This window comes from Ceratotherium simum, chromosome 8 (assembly GCF_057802395.1).
Source record: "Ceratotherium simum simum isolate JZ-2026a chromosome 8, ASM5780239v1, whole genome shotgun sequence".
In the NCBI taxonomy this organism is placed as follows: domain Eukaryota; kingdom Metazoa; phylum Chordata; class Mammalia; order Perissodactyla; family Rhinocerotidae; genus Ceratotherium; species Ceratotherium simum.
In genome coordinates this window covers 12645019-12666284 of record NC_141907.1, presented here as the reverse complement: position 1 = coordinate 12666284, position 21266 = coordinate 12645019, and the positions used below count along the sequence as shown (strand labels likewise).

The window sequence follows — 21266 nt, the reverse complement described above, 5'->3', positions numbered from 1 at the left end:
GCATCATGAGCGGAGACGTGTGTTTGCAGTTTTGCTTATATCAGTGAGGCACTGAAAATGACGAATTTCAGCTACTGAGGACTGGAGGTCCTGCGGCCGCTGAAATGGTAACCAGGTTGCCTATCCTGGATTGCTGGTCAAAGTTTCTAAGGTAGTACATTTGACCAGGGCTCACAAAATTATGCGTGGATTATCACATCCATGTAGATCAGGAGTCGGCAAACCTTGTTCTATAAAGGTCCAGATAGTGGATAATTTACTTTCCGCTGGTCACGTACAGTCTTTGTTGGATCTTATTCTTGCTCTTTTTCATCTTCTTTGGCTCCTTCTTGTTCTTGTTTTTCTTGTTCTTGTTTTTCTTGTTCGTGTTCTCTTCCTTCTCCTTCTTTACAACACTTTAGCCATTCTTATCTCACTGGCCTTACAAAAACAGGCCCTGGGCAGTTGTAGGCTCACCTCTTATCTAAATATATGCATATTTAGAAAACAAAGCTGGAAATGTTAACAGTATACTATTTAGAGAAGTAGTGTTGCTTTGAAATGTTCTATCATAGGTTTTGATAATTTTTATAACTCTAATGCACACACACACACACACACACAGACGCTCATGCACACAGTTAAAGCCCTGGTGGCTGGCATAGCCCTCACACACATTTCCCGTCTTTACACTCTCCCTAACTCAAAAGCCTTGTAGGTCAGAGAAGGTCAGGCTGACAGAAGGCCCCTCCAGGGAATATATCTAGCTATCTATTTCAGCAGAGCTATGCAAATATTTGTAATTATGCCTTGAGTATTTGCACTGGGGAGAATCATGCCCTTAGGAGGGTGAGCTGTTGTTATTGAGATCACTCCTGAGGATCATTCCTGGTGTGCGCCAGTGATGGTAGATGATTTGGCTCTTGCACCTGGATTGATTTAAGAGTTTGTTCTGGGCTGGCCCTGTGGCTTGGTGGTTAAGTGCGCGCGCTGCGATGCTGGTGGCCCGGGTTCGGATCCCGGGTGCGCATCGAGGCACCGCTTCTCCGTTCATCCTGAGGCCGAGTCCCACATACAGCAACTAGAAGGATGTGCAGCTACGACGTACAACTATCCACTGGGGCTTTGGGGGGAAAAAAAATAAAATAAATAAAATCTTTAAGAGTTTGTTCTCTCTGTGTCTACACCTGGGCAACTGAGCACTGCTGGAGAAGAGCCATACAACAAGGCACATTGGTATCCCTACAAAATTATGACCCCTCACCTCAGATGGACCCTCCAAAGCCTTGCAAATTCTTTCCTTCTTTCCTTCCTTCCTTTCTTTATTCCTTTCTTCCTTTAATTTGCAGTGGCTTTTTCCACTCTGATCCATCCATCCTCCTTATCTACCCCCTCCTTTAGGAGACGGCTTTACCGCCTTCTTCACAGAGGAAATAAATGCCATCATACAGCTTCCCACCACCAAACCTCCAAACACACCTGCTTTCACACACATGCAATGCCAGGTGCAGAGGGGTCTCCCATCTAGGCCTCTCCCACCCATCTGCTGTGTTCTCCATCCCATCCCTGCCCACCGTCCCGAGGATGTGATGGATCATCCTTTCTCTCTCCTGCGTCTTCATTCTTTTCCCCTCTCCTAGACTTTCTTCTCAACACTTAAACATGTTCTATTCTCTCGCCTCTTTAAAAATGAAAACAGAAAACCTGTACCAATACCACTTCTTCCCTCTAACTCCCCTCTCCACTCAGGCGCCTCAGAATCAAGATCTGTGTTTGCTGCCTCTGTTTTCTTATCCCCGACTTACTCCTCAACCCACTCTACTTTGACTTCCTCTCCTGTCTCTCCATTTCGAGGTCTACAGTGACCTCTATGTCTCCAATACAATGGACTTCTTTTATTCCTTCTCAAACGTGTCCTCTCAGCATTGCTTGGAGCAGCTGACGACTCCTCCCTCTGCAAACATTCTTTTGTCTCCCCTTCAGTGACATGATACCCTAATGGTTTCCTTCCTCCCTCTCTGACTCTTCATCTTGGTCTCGTTTGCCTACTGTCCTTCCACCACCTGTTCTTTAAGTGGTGAAGTCTCCCAGGCCCAGTCCTAGGCTGCTTCTCCCTCCAATCCCAGCCCCAGTGATCAATGGTCATTTCCAAGCTGCTGATTCCCTGATGCAGGCCTGTAACCCAAATGTCTGTGTTCCAAACATGGCTGACTCCTCTACAGCAACATGACCAAAATCCCATCTTCTCTTCCCTTCCAGAGCATCAGTGTTCCCTGTCCCTGCTAACAGCCCTGGCATCACCCTTGGCCCCTTCTTTTCCTTCATCTCTAGTGCACAACACTTCACCACATCCTACTGCATCTGCCTCCTGTGTCATATCTCTTTCATCTGCTGACTTCTCTCCACTGCCACCAGCCACTTCAGGACATGATCCCCGGCCAGATAACAGCATCCTCAGTGGTATCCCTGTCCACTTGTGCACCTGTCCATCGCATCCTTCACACTCTGCCAGGGGTGTTCTTCCCTTGGGTGGATAAATTGGGTTGTGTTCTTCCTGTGCTTAAAGTCTCTCCGTAGTTTCCCCTCCCTGGATCCGCTAGGCCCCATCCAGTTCACCCCTCCCTGCCTCACAAGCTGCCATTCACGCCACTCTTGGCCACCTCTGTGGATGCAGGGCCACGTTAGCCCCTTTCAGACTCCCAAGGGTATACTTCCTGCCTCAGAACCTCCCCACTCACTGTGTCCTCTGCAGAAAACATTTGTTCTCTCCACTGACTCCAGAGTCTGCACCATGAACCATGAACCAGAGTCTGAACTGACTCATGTCGGAACCACAGAGCTGGGCTGCAAGTAGCCCAGGGACTAAATCATAAGAGTTTCCTAAATATGTGCCTAGAACTGAAAGATCACAGTGCTTACCACTTTATGTCTTCACTCCTGGGGAGGCTGACCCGTTTAACCTGCAAAAAGCTGAAGACTACAGGTCCATTTAATACATTAAACAGGTAGAATTCATAAGTACTGGCAGGTAATATTAAATAATTCCTTGTAGAATTATTAACTTTATTTCTATTTTTTTTTGCCAGCGGGGTTGGCATAAGTTTTCTCTTTTGTTGGATATTGATGATCATCGTGGTTGTTACTTTTGTTGTCGGTGGAAATGTGGAAAAACTGGTCTGTGAACCTTACCAAAACAGGAAGTTATTCCAGGTAATTATGGTTTTTGTGCCCATGATGGAAGGGCTTGAGCAGAAACTTTGATTTCCCATATCTTGTGGGTTTCTTCAAGAGCAGTGCAAAAAGAGGAGCAGTTTGGCTTTTATTCAAGAAGTTGAGATTCCTTCTATTTGTCAGAGCAAAAAAATAAGGTATTCTTATTTTTTGAATGTAAATGAAACCAGTAGCAAAAATTAAGGCCTGCTCATCAATGTGGATTGTAACATGTTGGGAGAATAAAATTCTCCTCTGCAGTAGTTCTCAAATGTGGCTGAAAGCATCAGGTGATAAATTCCTGGGTTCCTCTGACACCCCAAGAGATTTCTGACATTTTAAAGAGTTTCCCAGATGACAGTTGCCACACAGATGGTTTGAGGCCCTAAATTTGATGAAAGAGACTGATAAATAACATACCTCATGGCAGAGGATCGTCCCTGGCGGAAAACCGACGAGGCAGTTAAGAATTGAATGTAATTCCCTGTAATACCATCTACTACAGATTCTAGGGGACCAGTTCACTGTTTAGTTTCATTAATTAATGAGAAAGTTTTTAGTCTATGTGTCTGTCTTCGCACTTTGGCTTTCCAGTGTTTTTCTCCAGATTCTGATTTTTTAGATGTATTTCTATTTTTCTGTTTTGTTGTATATATTTTTCCACCTCAAATCTGCTATGAAATCAGGTGAATGACTGCTAAGGTAACCAGTTGTTGTCATGGTATTTTAATTATTCAGTTGGTTGAGGAAAATTAAATTGGGAGCATCAAGTTGTCAAACTATCTCCATTTGATCTCTTGATCAAAAATAATACATCAAGCCAGACTTCATTATCTTCTATACTGTGTTGTCATTAAAAAGGAATTCTTAAAAAGTAGGGAATATTTCAAAACCATTTACACTCCTCAAGCATATATGGGTTGTGCACTAATTAGCCCTTAAATATGTTTGATGTGACATCAGAGAGTGTGCCCGTTTTAATTCATTTTGTCTAGAGAGAAGTAGTGAAGAGACGGGTCAACTGCTTCATGGCTTTCCATTAACTATTCTGAATCACATTGTCTATTTTCCTCCCACTTCTAATGTGTTTGTTTTACTAAAAAGAAGTATTCTCCAAAAAAGTAATTTCAATAATTCCTATTGATGCTACCCAGTGGTCGATCAATTTATTCCAATCACCCTATTATTTTCTAGGTTTAAGTTGAAAATCAATGAGGAAAATCATGGTATGAAAATCTCCAAAATATATTTAACAGAATATTCATTTTATTATGTGTATGTATGTTAGTAGAAAACTGTCTTTTTTTAAAAAACTTTTTTTATTTGTTCTAGATTTTGGACACACCATATCTACTCGATGAGAATTGGGAATACTATCTCTCTGGAATTGTATTTAACAAACCAGATATTAATCTCACTTTTGAACAAGTTTACAGGTATAAATAACAGCATTATGCATTTTTTGCTACTTAAGATGTTGTTTTTCCAGAATGAGATTTTGGTTTCAAAGCATCTTTAACATTAATGGTAAGACTTTCCAGTTTCAGAATTAAGCTGTTCTCTAGTCTTATCAAAGAGATGGTAGGATTAAGACCAAAAAGATAATCTTTCCTCTTAAAGTCTTCTAGACCTTGGAATGGTGATATCTGAAGGTCTGTCTGTCCAGTAATCACTAGGACTCACTGCTTAAGGTGACCCTAAGATGCATTAATGGGACCCTGTGAGAACTCTTGTTCAAGAATCACTCTGCCCCAAGTAAATGCCATATAACGAGAATTCAGCAGATAGGTCCAAATCACAGACAGGCAGATAGTGATGCAGCTAAAGGGCTGGGCTGTGCAGTCAGGCTGCCTGCGCTCCAGTCCTGGCTCTGCCTCTGGGGGCTTTGTGATCTTGGGCAGTGCCACGTCCTCTCTGTTCAATAGAGGTGATGACAATAGTAACCTAACCTACATTTTTAATGGCTCCCCATGGCCTTTGGCAGAGACAGCAAATGTGGTACACATGTCCACTCCCTTGCACCTTGCCCTCATGGCAGACCTTGGTAATCAGTTGTGGTCTTATACTTAGCCCAGAGAATCTCAAGATACTTCTCAATAGTATGTTCTAGGCAAACATTATCAATCCATTGTAGTTTCTGTGCCAATTAAACCATCCCTAGGCTGAGAGGACAAGGCCATTGTCTTGGCCTGACCTGTCAGCTCTTCGTGATTCTGGCTCCTGCAGAACTCCCCAGTCTTACCTCTGACTGTTAGTGTATCAAACTCCCTGTTCCAACAACACCAACCTACTTGGGGTTCCCCAGAGAGGAGTATCACACTTCCTAGGGCTGTGGGAACGTTGCCTCTCCCAGGCATCCCTCAAGACCAGAGGGCTCTGGCTGCTGGACAAGGAAGAGACGCCCCCACGAAGTGGCTGTCTTCGTGGCAGGGATATGCATCAGATGAGGCTGACCCTTCTTAGCTCAGTCAAGGAGGCATTTTTCACATTTTAGGGAAGCACGGAGAGGTGAGTCCCAGTTAGGTTTAGAGCTAAAGTGTGCTGACTGTCTGGGCGTTCGTAGCCCCTCCCTATCTCCATCCTGCCATTAGCATGTACATCCAAGCATACATTTAGTAAGTGAAACTCAACCTGGAAATATGGGGGGAGAAGGTCTGGCAGGGGCTTGATAGAATCTTTTAATAAAGCCCATGAAATGCTTTATAACCACTTCTTTCCATCAAGCGTTGTTTTGGGTTTTTTTAATGGGAATTTATTTCTTCCCAATTTGTAAACTTATTATCCCTCACAGCACTGGAAGGAGCACAGAGGAGACAGATAGAAGGACGTATTTACCAATCCTATTGTATCTGTTCCAAAAATAGGGCATTTGTAAGTGGAGACGCCATCAGGAATGGTGGGTGCCCGGGTGATTTGTGTGGCCACTGGGGACTGCCTACTGTGTCAACACCAGAAGCCGCTTCTATCTTCACAGATTAAACAAAGATAAACACTTAATCTCTCTCTCCATCCTTAGCAGTGGACAGAGGTAGCCACAGCTGCCTTTCTGGATCATGATTTCTCTGTTTATTCCCATAGTGACTGCAAAGAAAACAAAGGCATTTATACCACACTTAAGCTAGAGAACAGCTACAATATCAGTGAACATCTCAACATTCAAGACGTAAGTAATTAGAACCAATCGTGAAATTGACAGATTTCTCTACTAAATCCAATTGTCTTTCCTTTTCTTTTTAGAAGTGAAATTCACGTAAGATAAAATTAACCGTTTTAAAGTGACATTTAGTACATTCACAAGGTTGTGCAACCTTCACCTCTATCTAATTCGAAAACATTTTCGTCATCTCCCAGCCAGTTGTCTTTCTTGAGGCATGAGTTTCTCTAGTAGATTACACAAGATACTCTGAAGGGGCCTCACTGCAGACACTTCACAGGGAAAGATTTTATCTTGCTGAGCATCCACATTCCTAGAGGAACGAACTCCACCTGTTTCCCAGGGATGTTGGCTCTCCAAGACTGGCCACCTTTTTCTGTTAGGTCCCTGAAGAGGGAAGGAGGCCCCAAGAACTATGGCCCCCACAATCGTCACTCCTTGTGAATCACGACTGTGACCCCAGGACTCCAGGGTGGGCTCTGGTGGGGTCTGCTGGCCCTTGGCAAGAGACAGCATGGCAACAAGGATGGAAGTGGATGGAATGGAAGGACCTCCCCTCCTCCTTTGCCTGAGCCCACACCCAAGTCTTGAGTTTTAAGAATCTGAGGAGAGGCCACTCCAGAGTGCACTGGCTGGAAGAAGGAACAAGAGAGTTTTGAGCTGCCCAGGCCCAGGGTGCCTGTCTCCACTTGGCTGTCCCCACTCCCCCATGCCTGGATGTTTTCTGGTCTTGGCTGTGTAGGAAAAGATCTAAAAAGGCTTCTTTCTTCTGGGCTTCCAAAATGGAGGCAGATGCCAAGGGATGCAAAGGGAAGAGGTTGCTCCCCAAACGCCACCGCTTGCCCACTGAGGCATCACAGAAGGCTTCCTGAGGTACCGTGAGGCCATGACGGCTTGATGGTTTTCAAATGTGGAGAGGTTTATTTGAAAGCTGAATACAAATTTCGTATTAATTATCTTCCCTAAATAATCCTTGCGTGTATACATAAATAAAATCTAATTTTGTAACCAAGCCCTAGGGAGATGCCCTCTACTCATTTGCCCAACATACCATGTGTCATTTTCTCCGTGCACTATGATGAGTAGGGTTGGGAGCACCCGGGACCCTCAGGCACCACACGCTGCCTGAAACTACTGACTGCTCTTAGGGCAACCCCAAGTCACCAACCATGTTCCCATGATCTCGAGTCTCCCTACAACCCAAGTCTGTGCGTGCTGCCTCCTTCCCGTGGGATGCAGCCTGCCTGGCCCCTTTCAGCATCTCTGCTTGTCAAGACTCATGCAGAAGCCACCTCCTTTCTGTTGCCTTCTCCAGTCCCCTCCCTTGGAAAGCTCTCCCCCTCCCCTGGGGTCCTGATGCACTTCATGTGCCTTGATTATGACACTGCCTCTTCCCTTTGAGGTCCTGGAGGGTGGAGATGCAATATTATTTTGCTTTGCATCTCAGCTCCTCTCTTGGTGCTTGGTAGAGGGCAGAAGGAAGGAGGCAGGGAGACAGAGAAGGGGTGGAGGGGAGACAGACCACCAGGAAGGAATGCCAGTCAAGTGTCAAGTGTGTGTGGATTTTTTTTGTCCTGTGTAATGTTATTACTCTTTTAAAGCATTAAGTATGTGACATTCTTGGAGAAGACTAGGCTTATTTATAACTTTTCTTTTTGTCACATAGTATACCGGAAACATAAACAATGATTTTGAAAGTACAAATATAAATATTGACAATATCGTTCTGCTGGAAGAAGCAGGAAGAAACAACCTTCTGAATTTCAGTTCTTCGGGAATAGACAAAATAGATTATGATGGCTACTTGACTGAGGTATGACCCATGTATTCATGCTTGATCTTTTGGGGGGCAATTAGGGCATTGGATGGGTGTTTCTTTTTTGTTTTTTAATTGAGATGAGATTCACGTAACAAAAAATTAACTGGGTTAAAGTGAGCAATTCACTAGCATTTAGTATAATCACAGTGTTGCACAACTCCCACCTCTATCTAGTTCCAAATCTTCATCACCCCAAAAGAGAGCCCCGTCCCCGTTAAGCAGTTGCTCCCCATTCCCCCCTGCCAGGCCCTGGCAACCACCAGTCTATGTTCTGTTTCCATGAATTTACCTATTCTGGATATTTCATATAAATGGAATCATACAGTAGGGGACCTTTTGTGTCTGATGGCCTTCACTGGTCCCTTTCATGTAGCCTAAAGTTTTTGAGATTCATCGATGCTAAAGCATGTATCAGTACTTCATTTTTCTTTATGGTTGAATAATATAGTTAAATAAAAATAATATGGTTTTATATGTAGAAAAGAGAATGTAGATTTTGTCGTCTATGGAAGAGTTTCCAGCCTTACTTTATGGTTATGGAACATGTTCACTCTGTTGCCTATTAGATGTTGTTAAGGTTGAAAAATCCCGTATCTATAACCGTTTTTTTCACTTCTTTTGTAGTTTGGTAAAACTCCCACAAAAGTCAATCTTTTAGTATTTGCAGATGATCTGGAAGAAAAAGCCAACAATTTGGTGAGTTCAAACGGTGCAGTTAAATGTGGTAATCCTAGATGTCAAATGTCAATACTGTTCTTAGGGAAATGTGGAAGAGGTTCCTTACATCACAAGTCATCCCTTGTTTAAAAACGCCTCTCTTGTGCGTGTTAGAAGTTCCTATCTGCAGCCACCGATTGCCGTGTGGCCCAAAAGTCTGGGAGCCCGTGAATGTTTGCAGGCGGCTTCAGGGTGCCCGCAGCTGTTCCCAGCGTCTGCTCCTGGTGCTGGTGCTCTCACTGCTTTAGCACTGGATCTGCTTTCACCCCTGTCAGCCACACATGTCACCACTGCCAAACACACATGCACACATTTTTCCTGCAGTGTAGGGAATGGTAATTGAGGACGTGAGAGGGAGATTCCATTTGGTGCTTTGCATCGCCAATACTAAGGGAAGGCGAAGACACCAGGCAAGCTTCCCCTTCATCAGCTCCTCTGCTGGTTGGTGACTAAATAGCTGTAACTGGCCCCCTTCAAGAAGCAGCAGAGGGGCCGGCCCCGTGGCGTAGCGGTGAAGTGCGTGCTCCGCTGCTGGCGGCCCGGGTTCGGATCCCGGGCGCGCACCGACACACTGCTTGTCAGGCCATGCTGCGGCGGCGTCCCACGTAAAGTGGAGGAAGATGGGCACAGATGTTAGCCCAGGGCCAGTCTTCCTCAGCAAAAAGAGGAGGATTGGCATGGATGTTAGCTCAGGGCTGATCTTCCTCACCAAAAAAAAAAAAAAAAAAAAAAAAACGAAGCAGCACAGCCTCGCGATGAGGGACCTGGGCTCTCAAGGAAGATTGGGATTTAAATCCTCACTCAGCCACTTCCTAAGTGTGGGAGCTTGGGAAAGATATTTCACCCCTCTGTGCCTTAGTTTCCTCATCTGTGAAATGGGGTCAATAGGATTGTTATACATCAATATACTAAACATTACTTAAGTGTGGGTTAAATAAAAATTTCTCAGTTGAGCTTTGCTTTTCTCATCTGTAAAATGGAGTATATCCACCGTAAAGCAACTTAACAGTGGCTCTATCATGGTGAGGCGAGAAAGAGAGAATGTAGCCTCTGGCACTCGGGAAGGGCTAATGAGTGGGTTATTGCTGAGTGTCCACGGCTCTGTGATTTGAAGTGGGGTGTCATGGCGCTGCCCCTCCCAGCCGGCCTCCATGCCCACAGCCGTCATGGTACGAGGAAGGCTTCATGCTGATGTCACGGCTGCCCTGCCGGGAGCTGCTGTGGGCAGAGAGCGTGCTCCAGAGTCTGGAAGATGGTGTTGATCTTTGTTTATTTTATTCTCCTTGTAGCCCCAAGGAAATTTGAAAGAGTCCCTGAAAAGTAATGCAGAAACTATTCGAACGATTCACCGTGGCCAAGTCGTTCCTTTGGAACAATCAATGGTAACAACCAACAACCTCTGGTATCTCACTGTGACCTGAGCAACATCCATTTTCCCTAACTGGCTTTCCTTGGGCCTAATGATACATTTGCATTCCACGAAGGCCAAATCTGATTGGCCTCGGGCTAAGAAACTGAGCTACTTTAAAAATAAATGATAGTAGCTGGGCTTTAAAGAAGACAAACTTTCAATTGCATCACTCCTTTTCTGCCTATTTCCTTGCCTTTTTCCATTTGAGTGTAAATAGTTAGATTAAATCTGTGGCTGCCTGACACACTTCACTCGAGATTTGTCACCTTTAACAGGCCCCCTAAGCCACACACTTAGCTGAAGTGCTGATGCTGTTGCTCTGAACTCACTCTTACTTATCCTCAAATGCTTTTTCTCCAAACCCTGCCAAGAAATATGTGAAGGCCAGGGTAAGTCCTTTTCTTTCTGCCTCCATTTAGCTCCGTTCTCTGTTCGGATGAGCGTGTTTCCTTTCTCCTCTCTTCCACCCTGTTGTCTGACTTTCCTTTCTTTTACTTCTTCCCACCTTCTGGCTTTCCTGATGCCTCCAGGGCAGTTTGTAGCAGAGAAAGAACGTGGGCTCCGGAGTCAGGCAGACCCGGTTTCAAATCCTGCTTCTGCCTCTCCCAAGTCTTGTAGCTTTCAGTTCCTCATTAAAAATGGTGGGAACAAATCCTACTGGCTTTTACCTGGTTCCTGGAGAAGGATCTGACGTCCCCGAGGGACTCTGTAAAAAGGAGGAATTATTATTATGCTTGTGTGGGGGTCATGTTTGCAGTTGTCAAGGGGAAGACTGTATGGAAACTGGGTCACACAGTCAGCTTGCTCCAGTTTGGAGAAGCATCTTAGTTCACTTGACTCCAACTTCAGAACCTTCCAGAACTAGTTTTAACCATCCCTCCCCCCCCCCTTTTTTTTTTTTGGTCTCCTGACTTTCTAATTCATGACAGTATTCATAAAGTCCTCCTACTTCCTATTGAATTTTCTTAATTTGTGTGCTGTACTCATGACAATTCTCTGCTGTACTTGTTTATGTCTAGCTCAAATTTGTTAATATTTTAAGCTGGTTTTTGCATGTTCTTTAAATGCTTTTTTTCAAGTAGACAGGGTTCCTAGGCCTTTTCATAGCTGAGGCAACCTGTGTACAAATAAGCAAGTCGTTCTGTACACGTGACCTACAGTCTAAACTGGGGGATAACAAACTACGACCCCAAAAACTATAGCCTATGGGCCAAATCTGGACTATTGCCTGTTTTTATAAATAAAGTTTTACTGGAACACAGCCACGCCCACTTATTTACAGATGATCTGTGGCTGCTTTTGGCTACAAGGGCAAAGTTGAGTAATTGGGTAAGAGTATGGCCCACAAAGCCTAAAATACTTACTATCTGGCCCTTAACCAATAAAGTTTGCAAATCTCTGATCTAGACCGTGCAGAGGAAGCCACTCTTGCTGGGCGGGCTCTATTTTAAGTAATGCCTGCCACTTTGAGCAAACCTGAGTCAAAGGGGTTTCTTGGATACCTTATATGTGATGTGCTGCTCTTTGAAGCTCTAGAACATGAATCCTGATTTTTCTCTTCAGGTTTCTCATACCAGAGCTATGTGAGGTGCACACTGTTACTTGCATCTGTTTTTTCTAGAATGAAAGTATTACAGAGTAAAATCGGATTTGATGGCTGACTTGGGAGAGGGAGGGGGGTCATAAGGCACGTGATCTTGCTGCTTCATGTAACAAGTTGGAAAATATTATGTATGTTTGTTCACCAGAACATGGCATACCAAAGCATCAAGGAACTTCAGCACAAAAGCAGCGAATTGGAGGTAAGGATTTGTTTTCTTTCTCTGTCACGGGGTCTTGTTATAAAAGCACACACATTAATCATGAACAGCTAATACAGTCGACCACAGGGGACTTCCTTGGGCCGCAAACATTCCCACAACAGAAACCAAGTTCCAAGGCTGTGTTGTATTCATCTTCTACCTGCAACGCCAACAGGCAACTCAGAAAACATTTCTTTATTGAGTGGAATAGACTGCCCAAGAGAGGTGTTGGTTGTCAACCCCACAACAGAAAACTACATTCTTCCCTTCACTTTTCTCAGAGCTCCCTTTGCTCACCTTCGTCACAGGAATTCTTGCCACACTTGACTGTCTTCCCCAGTGAACCGTGAGCTCCTTAAGTTAGAGTCCATTCGCAGTCCCTGGGCGGCACTCAGCCTGTTACTTTGTTGGCATACCAAGCTCCTGACTTAGTTCCTCTGAAGACTATTAGGTTTACTCTGCTCCGGGACCATTTCTCTACCTCTGATCACAGTTGCCACTTCACGAGTGTGTGTCCCCTGCCAAGGGAACCTGGAAACAGACTGTTGACTGTGACAGACTGTTGACTGTTTGCTATTCGTCCGCACCTTGACATTCAGGGCGCCAGTGTGCTGTCATGCGTTGCCTCCACAAGGGCCAGCCGTGGGCAGTGAGTGGGGGCAGAAATCAGCCCTTGACCCCCTGGCCAGGCTGTGTGCTCTGAGGTCTCTGGGCAGAAAGGGCACCTTTTCTAATTTGCGCTAAGCTGCCATGTGGGTTGGCAGTGACCTTGTCCTCATTTGTGTGACAGTGCAAAGAGTGTGGACTTGGGAGTGAACAAAACTAGGTGCAAATCCCAGGTCTTATGCTTTCCAGCTTGGTGACTACCTCCAAGGTAGTCAGCAACCTTACCTGTGAAGGGGCCTAACAATACTTCCTTTTGGCCTTGTGAGTATCCAATGAGGAGATTCAGACACAAGACCTAGCCCAGTGTCTGGCACAAAGGAAGTGCTTGATATGTGCTTGCCTCCTTCCCCCTGCCCTCACAGGACTGGGCTGGCCTGTCATCTCCTTAACTAGCAAGTTGTGGTGTGGGGTTGTGTTAACAGTACTTGTGTTGATATGCAAACTGTCCAATGAAATCCTTTATCACTTGACACCATATGATTGTTGCTCTGTTTCCAGGTGAAAGTGAACAAGATCCTCTCCTCTTTGGATTCTGCTGAGGGCTTCCTCACAAACTATACTTCCTCTGTTATTGTTGAAGTAAGTTTTCTTTTTTTAAATAGGTAGGCCAATAAGTGTGTGTGTGACCATAACTACATGATTAAATAGAGTAACATATGGTCATTTTAATATCTTTACTACTCTTTGATTTCTTTCCAGGAAAGTAAGAAGTATGCAAATACAATAATAGGATACTTTGAACGTTATCTGCAGTGGGTCAAGATCTCTGTAAGTAATTTGTCTTTTGTGAACATAAGGGGCCATGTGTTAGGATAGTCATTTTCTAGGATAAAATCAGGAGGAAATAAAAATAAATTCCTGGTGATTTGGTAGGAGATAAGGGCATGCCCTGGGCAGAACCGAGCCTGCTACATTTTTGGTGTATTAGTCAACTAGGGGTGGCTTAGACAACAAAAATTTATTGTATCACAGTTCTGGAGGCTGGAAGTCTGAGATCAAGGTGTCAGCAGGGTTGGTTTCTTCTGAGGCCTCTCTCCTTGGCTTGTAGATGGCCGCCTTCTCCCTGTGTCCTCACGTGGTCTTCCTTCTGTAGGTGTCTGTGTCCAAATTTCCTCTTCTTTTATGAAAACAACAGTCATATTGGATTAGGTCACACCTTAACGACCTCATTTTAACTGAATTGCCTCTTCAAAGACCCTATCTCCAAATGTGGTCACATTCTGAGGTACTGGGGTTAGGACTTTAACATATGGACTTTTGGGGACACAATTCAATCCATGACAGTTGAGTCTCCATGAAAGTATCAGAAGAGAAAATGGAGGAGCAGAGTGAAGTTTTCAGTGGTTTTAAAGCAGCACATTGCTCCCAACAACCAGCTTATGGAGAATATAGTATCTTGGAAAATGCCTTTTGTCATTTTGGGCTCTGGGCTGGCTGCCCTCTGAGGATTATTCCATTGGAGGGGATGCCTGCAGCTGAGTTACTTGGGTAGGTACAGCTAGCCAAGATGGGCTTCCTGACTAGACTCAGGAAAATTTAGGCTACCCCTGAGCGGCCATGAACTTCTCCACTCCTATTCCTGGCCCTTCACCGTGGGAGCCTAAACTGCCTGGCCATCTCATCCCTCTTTTCTGCCCCACCCCATATTCCAGCCACACTCAACTACTTGAGTCCCTGAAACTTACATTTCTCTGTGTGATCCCCTCTGTGTTGTATCCTCCTCCCCAGTTCGCACCTCCAGTCCCCACCATCTGGGCCATGTGCCTGGTTCTCCTTCAAGGCCCAGCTTCCTAATGTCTGTGCTGACACCTCCTCCCACTCTGCAGATGTGAAGACCTCAGGGTCTTCTCGGGGCTAGCACAAGAAGTACCTACATGGGTGAGTAGTGGCAGAGGAAATATGTTATCATCATCACCACCATTGCCACTGTGAGTTACCTGCACTAGACCAAGGACCACAGTTCAGTCACATTTATAGCCAGAATACAAAACAAACACCCTGGAACCAAAGCCAATCTGGACAGGAATGGTAAAGGCATACAGGAGCCACACCATGGGAATATTAGGTGGCCGTTAGTAAAAAATGTATTAGAGCTACACCACAGGACTCAGAGAGATTTTCGTAGGGTATAGACAAGAAAGAAAAGCAAGATGCAGAAAAACATACAGAACATGAGCCCTGCCCCACTTTTTGTGAAACTTACAGTGAAAAAGCCTATAAAGAGAATATATAGGGTTGTTTGAGCTTAGAGAAACATAAGGTTATTAACATGAGTTGCCTTATAAGGTATTGGTGGAAGAAAAGGGGAAGGTGAGCCAACCAATAAAGGAAAAGAAATAAGACACACTCCAGCCCAAAAAAGCTAGCATCCAGCTTACTTATACTTCAAAGTGTTCTTGACTGCGTGAATATAGCTTTCTTAAGTCAATGGGATTGGATCATCTTGTTTATTCTCACCTCGTTAATTAGTACAGTGTTTTCTGTCTTCTAAAATGGGATCAGCAGGTACTGCTGTTTCCGTAAATAAAACTTTATTGGCACACAGCCACTCCTATTTGTTTATATATCTTCTATGGATGTGTTCGCCCTACCATGGCAGAGTTGAGCAGGTGTGACAGACATGTCTCAGTCTGGCCTGCAAAGTCTAAGATATTTACTCTTGGCCCTTCATAGAAAAAGTTTGCCAACACTTGTTCTAAAATGTACACTTATGAATTAACTAACTTTCCATTTTCTTTCTACATTCTTGATCACAAAGTTGTCAGGCAAGAAATTCAGACCCAGACTGTGCTGTACACGTGTACTTTTTCATTCTCTCACGAGTCCAGTAGGATGGGTCTTATTGTTCCAAATAACAAACGACGGAACTGGAAACCGAGGCTCAGAGAGAATCAGGGTCTTGCTTTCAAGTAGATACTCTTATACATCGTAGAACTCGTCCACAGAAATCAGCTCTCAGCTCCTATCTTAGAGGGTATCGAGATGTGTTTTGTGAAAATGGGCCGAAGGTAGAAGGCATGTCTAATTCTTGTGGATTTTTTGTGGGTGTGGCTCAGCCAAAGTTTACCTGTTTCTTACCCCCATAGATCACTGAGCACATTGCAGCCTGCAAACCTGTGGCCACCGCTTTAGATTCTGCTGTTGACGTCTTTCTGTGTAGCTACATTATCGACCCCGTGGTAAGAATTTTATCTTTCAAAATAAGGAGACACAATAAACTCATCATCTTTGATTTTTTTTTCCAGATTGTAGTACACGTGGTAATATAAAATAGTTTTTTGCTTGGGTCTGTTATGGTTGTAGAATCCAAGACCCCAAATAAAATATAGATGAATGTGTTCTGATACCTAATAGACTAGAAAAGTCAAGGACCTAGGTGCATATCTTCATTCCTTACTAGAAATTATATTGACAGAAGTCAGGAAGCCCTCATGAAGAAAACTCCTGTTTGTCCAGAATAATTGGAAAGGAACAGTCCTTGGTGTGTAGATTGCTAATATTCAAAAGGATTCTTAGTGAAGCTATATATATATATATAACCCCAAAGTTACAGCAAACTTAATTTAATTTTTGATTTAAAAGCCCTTTGAGGGGCCAGCCCAGTGGCGCAAGCAGTTAAGTGTGCGCGCTCCACTGCGGCGGCCCATGGTTCGCCAGTTCGGATCCCGGGCACGCACCAACGCACTGCTTGTCAAGCCATGCTGTGGCGGCGTCCCGTATAAAGTAGAGGAAGATGGGCACGGAAGTTAGCCCAGGGCCAGTCTTCCTCAGAAAAAAGAGGAGGATTGGCATCAGATGTTAGCTCAGGGCTGATCTTCCTCACAAAAAAAAAAAAAAGCCCTTTGAGATGTTACCATTGGGGTGGTAAGTTACAATTAATCAAGTTTATTCCTCAGCTCTATTCTGGACACATGCTCTTCCTCCTTCTCTCTCATTCTTCCCCTCCACACCCACAACCCCGCTCAGTTACCTCCTCTAATATAATGGTTGAGAACACAGACTCTGAGTTCAAATTCAAATCCCACTTCTACATTTTCTGAACTCTATGACTTTGAACAAGTATTGAACTTTTCTGAGCTTCGTCATGTAATTGGGTTGTTTTGATGATTCAGTGAGCGATTAACATGTAAAGCCCTTAACATCATTCCCAGTACATTAACATAACTCAATAAATGTTCGCTATTATTGGCTGTTGTTCAGTTTTCAGGTCTTAGATCAAACATATCTTTTTTTCTAGGAAATCTTTTCTGATCTTCTCAACTAGATTGGGCTCCCTTTTCTACACTCCCATGGAACTCAATGCTTTTCCTTTAGAGATGTTATTGCTGTTTGAATTATACATTTGTGTGGTTCCCCATGACATACATTAGACTCTAAACTCCATGAGCACAGAGCCAACAGTGTTCACTGTTGCTTCCCTGTCATCTGGCATATTGCCTGGCACAGGCAACTGAATGAATAAAGGATAATCAGATAGCTTTCACAGTGAACAGGTATTGCTCTATCCATTCATCTCCCTGTCCCATGTCCACATGTCCATCTGTCTGCGGGATGGACTTGTGTACCTGAAAGGAAACAATCCTGCCACTTTTCCAGCCGTACAGACCCCACGCCTTGGCTTCCTGGCTGCTTCCCTCCTCTTCTAACTTCTTACCCCTTCTGTCCTACTGCGTGGAGCCCCTGCTGATAGCTTTGGTTGAATCCCTTGTTAGGGAAGTCCTAGGTTAGCCTGGTTGATTCTCAATTGATCCCCTTGCATCCAGTCTTCACTGCCTACCCCCAGCCAATAAAACCACCCAATTACCAGATGCCTCTCCACAAATAATCAGGGACCTATGGAGGGATGGCCTGGAGGCTTGTCAGGAAGATTATAGGCTAGAGCATTATAGTAGGTGGTTTAAATAGTAAGGAAGAGCTCTGAGCATTGACTTCGCCAGGAAAATAGACTCCAGGCTGACTAACATGTTCTTTTCTATCTTGATTGTTCCCCAAAGGATTAAGGCAGCTTCCAGTAAAAGGATACAGTTGTCATAATGCTCTAAAGCGTCTCAAAACAAGGTTGAAAGCATAGAAATCTACCAATAAAAGAATGTGAGGGGAAAGGATCACAAATTTACTGGAAATTCTGGGTGAAGAGGTGCCACTGCCATTCAACACTAAACCGGGCCAGGAGCAAAGCAGAAATGCAGTGGCTGAACCGTGAGGTCTGGGCGGTTGTTGTTATATTCAAGCTACCTTTTGTCACTGTAGGGTGGGGAGGGCTGCTCTAGTGTTACTTACAGCATTATCCTAAGGCAGAGGCCACAGATTTGAACTTCTACAGCAACCTGGCAGGTTGTAGATTTACAAACCAGGCCAAGTGTAAGATGCTGGCCGGCGTCTGGTACCCACAAGGTCATGCTGATTGTGCACAGCTTTGTCTGTTCTCATTGGTGGATAAGGTTAAATAATGTTGGATGTTACCCCTGCAAAAGCTAGTGATGTGGCTTGTGGCAAACTGAGGACAGATGCCCCTCTTGAAGGAAGAACCCCCACTGAGCTGCAGTTGATGTTGCCTTGTGAGAACTAGGGCTCAGCATTATGAGATCGAACTCCAGACTCTCCAAGAAAAGACATAAATCCAGGTTTCTATGTGAAATCTGACTTATGAATATTGGCAACTATTTAAAAAAAGTACCTTAACATTGCTTTTTAGACAAAACAGGATTGGGTTCTGCCTATGATCTACCTCGAAGATTGGTTAAATTAAACATGGAACGATTGCTGAGAGCCCAGTATGCACTAAGCATTGCTTCCGTCTCCTTCACTCAATAATGTTCTGGGATAAGGAGGCTGCTGTTCCACTGTTCAATGCAGAACAAAGCCAGAAAGTTTCATTAGTCACCCTAACATCAAAACAACTCATCAAAGGGATTTGGGCTCGGGCCTGCTGGCCGTCCATGCCCTTATGGTTGGCAGCAAAGGAAGGCCATCTAGTTGGGGGGTTCGCGGTTGTTTTGGAATGTCGTAGATGCAGACCTTGCTTCACTACCTGCTGCCTTTGTTCCTCATTTGTAAAATAAATATAATAATAATAATAGGATCTATACAAGGTTTTTAGAAAGATTTAATGAGTTATAATAATAGGTCACACCTCACACAGTGGCTGGCTCATATTAAATTCACAAATGGTTTTTTTTTTTAAAGATTTTATTTATTTATTTATTTTTCCCCCCAAAGCCCCAGTAGATAGTTGTATGTCATAGTTGCACATCCTTCTAGTTGCTGTATGTGGGACGTGGCCCCAGCATGGCCGGAGAAGCAGTGCACCGGTGCGTCCCCGGGATCCGAACCCGGGCCGCCAGCAGCGGAGCGCGCGCACTCAACCACCGAGCCACGGGGCCGGCCCACAAATGGTTTCAATAAACAAAATTAGAACTCATTAAAAAAATTGCAAAATAAAATTATTTCCCACAAGCAACTGTTGTTTTCCATTTCCCATCTTCAAGCATTTAATCCTCCTGATTTTCTTTTTTTCCCTAGAATTTGTTTTGGTTTGGCATAGGGGAAGCTACCATATTTTTACTTCCGGCGATCATATTTGCTGTCAAGTTGGCCAAGTACTATCGTCGGATGGACTCGGAGGACGTGTATGATGAGTAAGTAGGCGAGTTTCCACAGAGGCTGGGGATCATTTTCCCAGGGGTGCTGCTTTCAAAGAGCTGCTGAAGATGAGCTCTGATGAGCTTGATTTTTTTTTTGAGTACTGGGTCATCCTGTTCAGGTGTTTTCTTTGTACTGAATTTCTTATGCTCGTCTTAACTATTTTTTCCTCTTGCTTAGTCTTCTCAGCTAACTTAACCAGCCTTCTTATTTCTCGTTTGCAGCTCCTCTGTGTCGGGGACTTGGCACTTTACTTTATAACTGTTTTGACTAGTTTTCATTTTGACTCTGTAGTCTGCCCTTCACTCTGTCTGGTGAACTTGTATGCTTCATTTTTACTTCACTCACCTCCTTCTCCATATGTGTTTCTCCCGAATTTGCAGTCAGCATCCATATTAGAGTAAAAATATCGGGGATGCAGCGGTTGAGCTGTAGTAGTAAAGAAAAATAATTGTATATCTCCTTTTTTTTTGTATTTTATAGTGTTGAAACTGTACCTGTGAAAAAGTAAGCCTTTTCTTTTTTAAACCTTATTCATAAGATGGGACTGGGGAGGCCTTTATTATTATATGACAAACTTTTTTAACTAAATTTATAACATCTTAAAATTACATAGCAACAACAGATATGCCCAGATAAAAATAAATGCTGATGCCACTTGAAATGAGGGCTGACACGTGGAGGGTGCTGAAGAAATACTTGTTGAATTAATGAAAATTTTATGTGTTAAATTTATTAATAAATAAAATGGTTGTTTCAGTATTTGGTTTTGAAAGGGAGCAAAATGTAGATATACCTTTAACTTTCTTTGTAGATTTAACAAATTGTCAGATACTTCTCATTACATTGTCTTTGTAATCCATGATGTAAATACTTCGTCTTAGAGATGACATGGTGATTTTGATATATTTATTTTTGTTTCAGTATGGAAAATGGTAATGTTGGTTTTCGTAGACATCAGTTCACCCCGACTGTATGAAAAAAGTTTTTAAACAGATCCAACAGCACGAGTTCTTGATCCGCAGCATCTCCAAATATTGGAAAAGAAACTTTCCCTTCAGGAGTTTACAGAGTTCCTTGACATCATATGGAACGCGGACTCATGGGCCCAAGAGTGAAGAGTAGGCACACCCATTTTTTATCTTTACAAGTTTTGCTTTAATCATCTGAACCTTCTAAGAAAGTTTAAATATGTAACACATTCATTAATTTCCAGTTTACCCTTTGGAACAAGACATAAATTTTGTCACATTTTATTGCATAAGAACTTAGACTTGTAGTTAGACAAAGTTCAGCAGATGGCAGATATGTGTGTGAACAATAAAAGAATGATTTCAGATATATGATTCTAATCTTCTTATTGAAAAATATACCTAGATACTATAGATATCAGTTAAGTTACTGTACTATTTTGTTAGGGCTGCTATAACAAATTTCACAAACTAGGTGGCTTAAAGCAACAGAAAGGTATTCTCTCGCAGTTGTGGAGGCTGGAAGTCTGAAATCAACATGTCAGCAGAGTTGGTTCCTCCTCGAGGGCCTGAGGGAAACTGTTCCATGCCTCTCTCCTAGATGCTGACGATCGCTGGCAATCCATGGCATTCCCTGGCTTGTAGATTTATCACTCCAATCTCTGCCTCTGTCTTCACATGGAGTTTTCCTTTGTGTGTCTGTGTCCAAATGTCCTTCTTCTTATGACACCAGTTATTGGATCAGGGCCCATCCTAATCAAGAATGACCTCATCTTAATTTCATCACATCTGCAAAAAATCTATTTCCAAACATTCACAGGTTCTAGGTGGACATGAATTTTGAGGGGACACTGTTCAACCCAACACAGTCATCCAACAGCAATAGCAAGTAGCC

At 43.6% G+C, this 21266-nt stretch overlaps 1 protein-coding gene across 5 annotated transcripts in view; it reads left to right on the top strand.

Annotated features, from left to right (window-relative positions):
- The window catches only part of PROM1 (prominin 1), a 124981-nt gene extending 104242 nt beyond the window's left edge, over nt 1–20739 (top strand). For all 5 annotated transcript variants that reach the window (XM_087434125.1, XM_087434123.1, XM_087434126.1 and 2 more), the window contains exons 13-25: nt 3066–3189; nt 4522–4625; nt 6268–6352; nt 8010–8156; nt 8787–8858; nt 10169–10261; nt 12039–12092; nt 13257–13337; nt 13458–13526; nt 15845–15937; nt 19281–19396; nt 19884–19907; nt 20325–20739. In XM_087434125.1, the coding sequence (XP_087290251.1) occupies nt 3066–3189; nt 4522–4625; nt 6268–6352; nt 8010–8156; nt 8787–8858; nt 10169–10261; nt 12039–12092; nt 13257–13337; nt 13458–13526; nt 15845–15937; nt 19281–19396; nt 19884–19907; nt 20325–20379 (1117 nt within the window). In that variant the 3' untranslated portion in view covers nt 20380–20739. The remainder of the gene's footprint in view (nt 1–3065; nt 3190–4521; nt 4626–6267; nt 6353–8009; nt 8157–8786; nt 8859–10168; nt 10262–12038; nt 12093–13256; nt 13338–13457; nt 13527–15844; nt 15938–19280; nt 19397–19883; nt 19908–20324) is intronic.
- The last annotated feature ends 527 nt before the right edge of the window (nt 20740–21266 follow it).